The 10,799-nt window shown below is 49.4% G+C and overlaps 1 protein-coding gene and 1 long non-coding RNA gene across 2 annotated transcripts in view; one reads left to right on the top strand and one right to left on the bottom strand.

Annotated features, from left to right (window-relative positions):
- PTEN (phosphatase and tensin homolog) overlaps positions 1-7,555 on the bottom strand; it is a 47,568-nt gene extending 40,013 nt beyond the window's left edge. Inside the window, exon 1 of the mRNA XM_033066127.1 lies at positions 7,415-7,555. Coding sequence (XP_032922018.1) covers positions 7,415-7,493 — 79 coding nt within the window. The 5' untranslated portion in view covers positions 7,494-7,555. The remainder of the gene's footprint in view (positions 1-7,414) is intronic.
- A 719-nt stretch (positions 7,556-8,274) lies between these two features.
- On the top strand, positions 8,275-10,718 carry LOC116999563. The gene is made up of 3 exons (XR_004418581.1): positions 8,275-8,627; positions 10,027-10,399; positions 10,601-10,718. It is a non-coding gene; the product is annotated as an uncharacterized LOC116999563 (long non-coding RNA).
- The last annotated feature ends 81 nt before the right edge of the window (positions 10,719-10,799 follow it).

Consider the following 10,799-nt stretch of genomic DNA (forward strand, 5'->3'; position numbering starts at 1 on the left):
GATCTCTGAGGCTGGAAAATCCTTTGGGATCATCAAATCCAACCTGTGACTGATCCCCACCCTGTCACCAAACCACAGCATCTGGTGGCACATCCAGGTGTGCACATGAGGCAGGACAGGGGCTGAGCAGATCTCCTGCAGAGGAACCCATGTTGTGAGAAGCTGGACACATCTCAATTTGGGTTTTTAAGTGCCAAACTGACCTGTTTGAACCACCAGCCCATCTCAGCACAAGCCCTTTCAAGCAGAGCTATGAGATGTCACCATGTGCTCCCAGCACACCACCCCACTCTGCAGGATCTCCCTGAACCACCACTGTGTACTTAAGCATGTCCTAACCTCAAACACCCCCAGAAAAACACAGGAATTTTATTCAGTCAAGAGAAGCCAGCACAGAAGAGTCACTACTTTGATATTTACTGACAGGAAGTAAAAAATGGCTCAGACTCAACTTTTTGCAAGCCTGAAAGAACATCCAAAACTTTCAGACACAAGGGAATTTAAAATAGCTATTGGGCTGGAGGACAAATACAGCACACCAAAAACCTTCACAGAACAGAAATGACAAAAAGTAGGGTTTGTATGGATTTATCAAACCTTAATGTGTGTGGGGTGGATCAAAAGATGATAGAGGTGAGGGGCAAAACAAGACACAAGGCCATTCTAATAAACCATTCCTCAAACAATAAGCCCCAAGTAGGTAATTTTATCCAAATGAGATCTGGTGTTTCCCTCCACAAATGTTAGCATAAAAAAGGACATTACTTCTCTAACTCACCCACACAAGGAATGAAAGAACAGAAAATACACAACTCCTCAGTTGTAGCCCAACAGATATCCAGGCAATGCCATGAATTAAGCAGAGGCCTCTAAGAAAATTAATCATGCAATTAAAAGCTATTATACTACAGCTCCACAAAGGCAGAATTAAGTTTATAAAGATGTTTCTTAAGCACTTCAGTACAAAAAACTGGATATTAAGCAGTTTTTCTGCACTGCTGCACGCTGGGGCTGTGGAGCTGGGAGTTCATCTTTAAAGGGAACAATGCCAGCTTTTGCAATAGTCATCATCCCAAACACAGAGCAGTTGAGTTTAATTTTTTTTAGCTGCACAGTCAATTACCATTTGAATCACAGAGCCACCACTTGAGCTACATTGCCTAAGAATCGTTATTAAGATAACCTAGATTTATGCAGCATGATACAGGGCCTAATTGCACAATTATTTACTTCCATTCTACAAAAATGCCCTTTTTTTTTTTCCCAGGGCCTCAAAGGCAAGATAGCAAATGAGGCAAATGACGACAGGAGCAAAGAGGATGCTGGCTTGAATTAGAAACTGGAACAAGGATTTGTTTATATCTGAAATATCAACCTGGGCCTAGGACACATCCAAAAACTAACAGAATCCAAAGCAGAGTCAACCACCCGCTAATAATCCATGTTTCAGAAGATCCATGTTTCCTGCTCTACAGGGCCACACATTTCCAAATAGACTCCCTTCTCACAGCCCAGAAATCACCATTCCAGTAAACCACAGCAAAGTCCAAACTTGCACACCTTTAATCCCAAAAAACCTTCACCCAAGTGCCAAATCAAGGGAGCCCACACCTCCCCTTAGGACTTAAGATGAGGCACAGGGAATATCCAGGAATTACTATACACAACTCCAGGCTATATCCTATTTTCCCCCCTGAAAAGGCCATGCAATAAATTATCCTTCAACATCCACCCAGTATCAGGCACAGTAAATGAATAAAAATCACACAGAGCTCCGAGTTGCTCTGAACTAGAAAGGAGCTGGGCTTTGGAAGGGAGTTAGTTATGAGTAATGACAGTATCTTTGGTCTCTAATGTAATTAAGGGATTTGACAGCTCAGTTGCCTATTCCCTCCCTTCTCTTCCAGTTTGTCAGAACACAACAATTGTCCTTTAAATCATTATACAACAACCATTTTCATGTTTAAACCTGTTTTAGGGGAAGACTCTGGCTAAGCTACCAGGGTATAATTTGTCAGCTTATGCAGCATTAATATGGCAACAACATTAATCCATTAAAAATATAATTTCATTTAAGGAACTATTCAGCAATCACAAGCAGCAAAAACTTGGTAGACAGAAGCTTTATGTATAAAATTTCAACTTTGTGTTTGTATTCCCTGAAGTTTAGTTTTGGCTTTATGCTTTTTAGCACAGGGGGTTTTAACACAACACCCTTTCAGCCATAATATTACTGAATAAATTATATCAATTGCTTCCACAACAAAGAGGACTTAGGTGTCCAAACCAACCTACAAGGAAGAGAATGGAAAATACAGCCACCTTTCTACTGGGAGAAAATTAAGATAATTCTGTACTCCTCTACACAGTGTTTCAAGACATCAATACTCACTGTCTCTACAGCAATCACCATGCTCCAGAACACTTTGGTAAGACAAGCAAGTTCTTCTTGGTGTTTTAAGTGTAGCAAGGGGTAGCAATAGGAATTCTGGCCCAAAGAAATCTGCCAGCCCCAGCCTAGCAGTCATCAAGAGCCAACTAATCTCAGTGCATGTATTATACTGCAGCAGCAGTTCCAGGGTTGCATAAGCTCCACACTCAAGGCTACATCCTCTCCCAGGTCAGTGGAAGGCAGATGAAATGTTCCCATGGACAGAAAGGCCTTCCTGACTAGCACAGACTCCTAGAAAGATGCATTTCCAAAATTCACCACCCTCCAGGACTCCAGCTGGACACAGTGCTGGTGCTGGCCAGCCAACCACACACAGTAAATGTGGGGTAGGATTTTCACAAGCCCTCAAGTGACAGAACCATCCTCACTGAGCAAACCCCACAAAGTAACTCCTCAAGTGCCAACACCTCATCAGTCCTAGTGAAAGCAAGAGGAAACTTGGATTTTTCCTTAAAAAAAGAAACACTCAGACCTGATGCTGATCCTAACAAAGGACTTTATTCAGCATTACCCTCCTCATGTTTAACAGTGAAGCTCTGGATGTCCTGAGGACTTCACACACTTAACTGAGCTTAAAACCAGGCTCCAATCATTAATCACTTTGGCTGGGCTTTTTCTAAGAGGTCACCATATAAGAAATACTCTGCAGGGTCCACTTATTGTTCTGCCCACCTTGAGAAGAACACACAGCCACCACTTCACCAGCTTCTATCCACTTAAAAGTGCGCACAGGCAGGTATTTTTCAATTTGGAGTTCAGCTTGTGCAAACAATCTCCACATGCACTGAATATCTCTGATGATCCAAGTTGAAGCATTTCCCCAAGAAGCCTGCACTGCATTTAAACAAGTACAAAGATGTGAGGGTTTCTCCTAAGTCCCTTTCTGAACAACAGCAGTGAAAAAGCAGGGCAGGAAGGGGCTGGGTGACTCTGGATGGGACTGCACCACACAGCACCTGCTGGAGTGTGGGGTTTGAAAGTTTTAGCTGTCCAACACCCCTATCCACACAACCATGGCAGTGTGTCATGGGTTTGGGGATTTTCTGGGTTGTGAGGAACAGCAAGTGACCTAGGCCCCCAGAAGAGAAAATGCAGGAACACATTTGCAGCAATCACCACCTTGCTTTCTCCATCTGGACAGGTGAAAACCCTTAATCCTTGCTAAGTGCAGAAAGAGCAGTCTTGCTGGGATCAAACACATCCTGTAACAAGCAGGGAACTGAAACTCGAATGAGTCCCCAGCCAGCAGGGCCATGGAGTGCTGTCTATGCAAACAGACTTCTGAGATGAATTCAGAGCAAAACTGGCACTCATCTTGTCCAAAACCCAACATCATCCCAGGCTCCAGAAGCAAATTGAGTCTGTTGGGCTCTAAACACTGCTAAGTAACATGGTTTACTTCAGAACAAAGAAATACTTTCCCACCAATAAAATACATTGCCAGTTAGTCTCTTCTAGTTTCTTCTAAACCCTCCCCGTGCTTGTGTGCAAGACAAACTTGTTACAAAACCTCTAACAAACTTCAATTTTTAAAATGAGACCAAGTCTTAAACAAATGGCATTTCCAGCTTGGGCTCTATTTTTAAACACAGTATGGACCTCATGCCACTAATTCACTTTTTTTTTTCCTGGAAGCTGAGCCATTTTGAGTCAAGTCCCAAAATTTAAAATTTCATTAAAAATGCAAAGAGTTTCAGGACTGCAAATAGCATGAAGCAGTAGGAGATTCTAAGCAGCTTCCTCCCGCAATTTCAGCGTTCCCTGCCTTTCATTCCACGAGACAAACGACGTGTGAGACGTGTAAACTGCACCCAACATCTCATCTCGCCTGAATGTTGCTGCAGTTTGTACCACTATGTAGGTCACGAGCTCCACATGCTTCAGTCAAGCCCTGGGCTCAGCCTAGCTGCCCGTTTTCACCCCTACCACAAGGCGTGGGGACACAGGACAAAGTTTAACCCGACCTAGGACGGGCACAAGAAGCAGCCACACGAATTTTTCCCGCTTGCTAAACTCAGTTATACACAGAACTCTTGAGACACAGGCAGTCCATGCACTGCTGCATGGAAGCTTCCTCTCTGCTGTTCCCTGCATCACCAAGCTGCACAATTTTAAAAATAACAGAGTGGCTCAGGAAACATTCTGGCGCTTGCAGCATCAAGAAATGCAACCATCAGAGAAGACAGACATGAATCCAAACTTTCCTTTTCACCCATGTGCACCAAAAAGTATCCAGTACTGCAGAAATTCATTAGAAACCCAAATAAACCAGAAAGAAATATCTGAAGTATTAAACAGCTGATTTAAGGTCTTCACCTTTAAACCCTTTCTTCTTTTAAGTTCGAAATATTTTTTTCCAAGATGTGCATAAAGACTGCTCAGAGAGAACATCTGATTAGATGAAAAGCAGTAGCAGTGAGGTTTTTAAAGACACACAGGTCCATTTTCATTCTCTGCACTGATTTTGGGAAGATGCTGAAATCCCACATTACCCACACAAGGATTAAACCAACTCCTCAGGAACCGAGTTCCCAGCACAATGCCCTCCCTGTATGGCACACACATCAAGATCACTTTTTAAAGGATCTGACACAGCCCAACCAAGGATTTTGGCACTCCAGCATCCCACCCAGTCTGCCTCTGGCACCCTGGAATTCCTGCAAGGCCTTGGGATAATATCCATGCCCAAAAGTCTCTGGCCACATGGGACATCAAGACAGGCTGCCTCCCTCAGAGAAAGGGCAGAACACAGGCACCTCACCTGGATTCACTGCAATTCCCTTCACTCTCCAGCTCCCAAAGCCCAGGTGAGCACCAGCTGCTGAGTGTTCTGGAGCTGCAGGAGGAACCTAGGCCTCCATTTCCCACATCCTAGCCAAATGCCCAAATCACTGGGCTGCCCAACTCCTGGCTGCCTGTCCCTTTTAGCTGGACAGAGGCAGCTATGCTGAACTAAGCAGGCATCTCTGACACCTGGTCCTCCTGCCATGCCTTGTTGAACAGCTCACTTGGGCTTCACGTTTGCTCTTTTTTCCCCTTAATATCGCACAGTTGGAGAGCTAAATCCATGGCCATGTGTGTTAGGAATAAATAGCTATCAGGAACGGTGAGCAACAATTCCACTGGAGCCCTGCACAAAGAAGCCCGCACAGAGTGATTTAAAAATTCGACTTTCACTTCTGCAGCAACATCAGCCCTCAAGCAAAGCCATGGCACTGCACAGGCAGAAGTCTCCATTCGTTAATTATCTGTTCAAAATCTGCAGCTACAAAAAACCCACTTCTTCCTACAATTTTTTTTTATCATTAAAGAAACCATACCATCTTTTCCATAAATTTCATGGCAGAACTGCAGCCAGCTGCTCCTTCCAGAAATGCCAGCCTAAGGCCAATGCAATGGCCTGGTTTTTTAAACACAAAATTCTAAGAATAAAAATTTAAAATAAGCAACCAGTTCCATTTGACACATCATTAGGCAACCTTGAGCAAGAAAGTCGAGGTTCAGCATTCACCAGTTTTCTTGCCAGTTAAAAAGATGTGCTCGGGTCAAATAACCTCTCCCTACCAAGGGCACATCTGGGCAAAGATGCCTGAAACGCCAAACTCTTCAACTGTGAGGGCAAAACCTTTTGGTTTTGCCATCCCTTAACCCTTTCCATAACCCAATAGCCAACAAAATCACCAAATGCAAACGCCTAAAAATCCAGGCCTAAAAGTATTTTTATCACAAACATAATGCAGGAATAACAAAGCAGAGCTGCTGGGTATTTAACTAAAAGCTAAGCATCCACTTCTTAAAGCCACCAAAATTTTAGGCCAAGGTTCAATGCAAAAGCAAGAGCTCTGTACTAGGTACAGCTTTTATCAGCTTTCATCCTGCTCAAAAACTGGATTTATTTGGAACACTTGCTCAGACCTGAACGTAATTGCTCCAAAACCCAATAGATTTCCACCTAATCCTGTTGCAGAACAGAAACATCTCTCCACAGGGAGAAGTCCAGCTCCGAGCACTACTGCCAATATTCATTCTTCCAACTTCTAAGCGAAGTTCTTGCCCCAAAATCTTTCCCACTGCACCAACCTTTCCCCACCACGAAGCAAGACCCTGTCCACAGCGAGCCCCTACCCACCATGAACCCTGCAGGGCATTCCAAGCTAAACATCTGCCTGACGCCGCTCCAGCACATCTGTTCCAAAGGCCACCAAAACTACAAACCGGGTTTTGCCTCATTAGCCGTAATTGCACACTAATTACTTATTCCACAGTAAGTATTTTATACAATCCTCCTCGATGAGACCCGATGCGCTCTCGTTTGTGACACATCCTCGTGCAGTTCACTGGGAAAAAATGGTGGGTTTTGGTATTTATTTTTTTTTCTAATTTGGAAGGAGCGATTGCCACCTCTTGTCATGGAGAGCCTTGCTGCATCCTAAGGTACAGCTCTGCCTTAGTGGAGGGCTGGAAATCAGGGCAGAGGACACAGCCTTCGACTGAAGCAACCCGAGGAAAGCCACAGGCCTGCCATGATTGTAATCGCGATTCAAGACGAATTACTAAATTTAAAAATTAAAAAAAAAAATAGAGAGAGAGCAGCGTCGTGGACGCAAATCACGGCGGGTCGGGCGCATTTGCTGCGTGAGCCCAAAAACCAAGAGAGCCGGAGATAAGCGGCTGCTCCGGAGCGGGCAGGGGCTCCGGGGCCGGGGGGAGGGAAGGGGGAGCACGGCCCCTCGGCGGCTCGGGGGGGCCGCGGGCCGGCCGGCAAGGAGCGCTGGCGTTAATCCTGGAGCTCCCGTTAATCTGCCGGGCCCGGACAAAAGGCGGCCGAGGCGGCGGCGGGGGAGGGCGCGGCGGCCCGGGCGAGCCCCGGCGGCGGAGCGGCCGGGGGCAGCGCGTTAGGTAACGCCGCGCGGGTCTGATGCAATCGCGGGACGTGCGGGAGCAGGAGCGGGAGGAGGATACAGGTCAGGTCCAGGTCGAAGCCATCCTCCTGGTATCGCCTTTTGTTCCTGCTGACGATCTCTTTGATGATGGCGGTCATGTCTGGCAGCCGGGGGCCGCTCCGGGGCAGCGCGCAGGGCCCGGGCGGCGGCCGCGAGGCACCACCGGGCGGCCCCGGGCGCTGATGCTCCGGCGGCTCAGCCCCGGGCGGGCCCGGCTCCCGGCGGCGGCACCGGCTGCTGCTCCCTCCTCCTCCTCCTTCTCCGCCTCCTCCTCCGAGCGCGTCGGGAGCCGCGCCGAGCCCCTGCGGGCGGTGCCGCCGCCGCCGCCGTGTTTGGGGCGAGCGCGGCGGCGGCGGGGGGAGCAGCTCTGCGGCGCTCCGGGCCCCGGCAATGGTGACAGCGGCGCGGGGCGCGCCCCCGGCCCGGCCCCGCTCCGCTCCCCGCCCCGGGGGCCGGGCGGTCGCTCCCTCGGCTCTTCCCGGCGGCGGCTCCTCAGGGCGGCACGGCCGCGCTCATCCCCCGGCCCGCAGCGCTCGCCGGCGCGGGGCGCCCATCATGGCCGCGGCTTCCGAGAGGGACGGCGGGCGGCTCCGCCACGCCCACGCGACGCATCCGCCAACACACAAAGTAGTCCCTCCCACCCCGTCGCCGGAGAAGCGGAGACGCGGCGGACCGGGAGGAGTGGGGGACCGGATCGCACTGCGCGCGCCGTCCGTACCCCTCCGCCCGCCGGCTCCGCCTCGGCCCCGGGAGGGGGCGGGGGAGGGGGGAGCGGCGAGCGGAGGGATACGGGCGGTAAAGTGAGGTGGCGGGGGTGCTGCGTCAGTCACGTGGGCGCTGGCGGCGGCGCCTCCCCCGCGGGCGGAAGTGGCCGTCAGGGGCCGTCAGGGGCCCGGGCGGTCCTGGAGCCCCCCGAGCTTTCCTGAGACCCCCGAGCCCTTCAGAGCCCCTGGGACTGCCGCCCGCTCGCCTCTCCTCCTTCCTCAGCCGAGCTGGGAGGGAAGAAGGCAAGGGGAAGAACGGGCTCGGTGCGGCCCCGCGGGGAAAGGGAACGGGAGGAGGGTCCGCCCGGCGTCGTGAGGGCGCTCGTCGTCCTCCCCTCACGGCCCCGAGGTTGGCGTGCAGGGGAGAAGCCGCGGGGAGTGAGCGCCTGTCGCCTCCTGCAGCCACCGGGGCACGGAGGGAAGGGGGTTTGGGCCACCTGCTGTCCTCGGAACCAGAGACTCATAAAGGTTGGCAAAGCCCTCCAGGATCATCGAGTCCAGGTTGTGCCCGATGTGCCCAGGCTTGTTCCCAACCCAGAGCACTGAGTGCCACGTCCAGGCCTTCCCTGGCCCCCTCCAGGGATGGGGACTCCCTGGGCAGCCCCTGCCAAGGCCTGAGCACGCTTTCTGTGGAGAAATTCCTCCTGCTGTCCTTGGGGTAGCCAAGCTCCGGGACAGGGACACGACAGTCTCCCCAGGCCGGGCCGTCTGGCCCAGCAGCCCGTGGGATTTCCATGGAGCTTCCTCTCCCACTCCGTTCTCCTTCCCACACTGATCACAATTATCCTGGCAGGAAGAAAGCCCCGTCTATAAATCTCTAAATCAATCTTTGTAACTCTAAAACGTTGGGGGATAAACCCCATTGTACAAGGCTCTTCGCACTCTAAACTGAGAACTGTAACTGTTTGGGAATTAGCAGCGTTGATGTTTTGCAGGAAAATTACCTTTAAGGGCTCAAAATAAAGTGGAACATCAGGTGGAGGGATTTCCCAGGCTGCTGCAGCCTCCAGCCTTTGCAAATGCTCTATTATATAATTCCTTTCAGAAATGTATCAAGTTGCATCTTGAGATGTTTTGCCACCACTGTTCCCGCTGTGAAACTGTTCCCAGAACCTTCTCCTGGTTTTCAGGCTAAATATATTTGGGACTGGTCTGCAACCATTTATCCTTGTGCTACCACTGGCCTCAAAGAGCAAGCACAGAGGTCCCTCTTGGCCCCCTCGATTTCCACACTCCCTCTTTCCTCCAGCTACAAACCCAAAAAAATTGTGGCTGTCCTCAGATCCTGGGAAGTGTCCAAGAGCAGATTGGAGCAAGCTGGGACACAGTGAAAGGTGTCCCTGCCCATGGCACAGGGAGGAATGAGCTGGGTTTTGGTGCCAGCCATCCAACTCATTCTGCTTGTGTTCCCACCTTCTGGATCTATCTTTAGGAGGGAAGCATCCCCCAAGATCCAAGGCATGCCAAGGGCTTGGGGACAGAGCTGCTACAAACTCCTTTCCCCCCAGTATAACCCCATGATTCCCAGTACATTTCCAGACAGTCCATTTCACTGGAGTTATGAATGGAAACATGATCTCTGGGAAGGAGCTCAGTCACAATCCTGATCACAATCCCTCAATATTTGGGTTTATTGGAGCCCAGTCCAATCCACACATTCTACATTGCTATGGCCCTGGTTGGCTTCTGAAAAATTGCACTTCCCCACATCTTTTAAAAGTATTTTTTTTGATGGGATTTTTTTGGAGGTTGCCACCACAGCAGTGACAAAACATAAGTTTCTGTGTGTGTGTGTTTGCATTTCTCCTTAATTGCAGCAGAACAGATGCCACTTTTTTTTTTTTCTTTCTTTTTTTTTTTTTTTTAGGAGTGGGAAGAAAAGCAGTAGGGTCCTAAATATTTTCCTTCAGGAATGAACGAACACAATGGTCCACGTGAATTGAAAAACAAAAACCTCTAGAAGATTGTAATCTTTTTTACCATCAAAGCCTGCAGGAGCAGCATGAAAGGGAGGACTTGCCTGATCAAATCGAATTTCTTCCGTGAAGAAATTCCTGCTGATGTCCCACCTGAACCTCCCCTGGCACAGCCTGAGGCCATTTCCTCTCGTCCTGTCGCTGGAAAACCTTGGCTCCAGAGCAGAAAGGCTGAAGAGAAATTGCCAAAACTCTGGGTTAATTATGGCTATTAGAGAGATCCTGTCATTTTCACTTTTTTCCTGGACATTCTTCTTTCACTAGGTATATGTTGTAAATATGTTAGGCATGTTTTATATCTGTTAGGTATACTTATACGTATGTAAATTACATATCTGTCTATATAAAATGTGTATGTGTGTGTATGTTTTATGTATTATATGTATTATTTTATATTTATACGTATAATTTTATATTTCTCTTAACATGTTGTACACGTTATGTTCTGTGTATTCCATGCGGTAGTGGGGAGTTCCCGCTGTCATTACACGTTGTGGCCGGCAGCCATGGCCCCGGGGGTGCCGGTGGAGCCGCGCTGAAGGCTCCGTTCCGCTGACGCTCGTTCCGGCCGATCCCGGCTCATCCCGGCCCTTCCCAGCCCAGAGCTGCCCCTTGCCGGGGGGCGGAACCTTCTCGCGGGCGCCGCCGGCCGGAACCTTTGGGC

The sequence above is a fragment of the Catharus ustulatus genome, chromosome 8 (genome assembly GCF_009819885.2).
Source record: "Catharus ustulatus isolate bCatUst1 chromosome 8, bCatUst1.pri.v2, whole genome shotgun sequence".
Classification (NCBI taxonomy): Eukaryota; Metazoa; Chordata; class Aves; order Passeriformes; family Turdidae; genus Catharus; species Catharus ustulatus.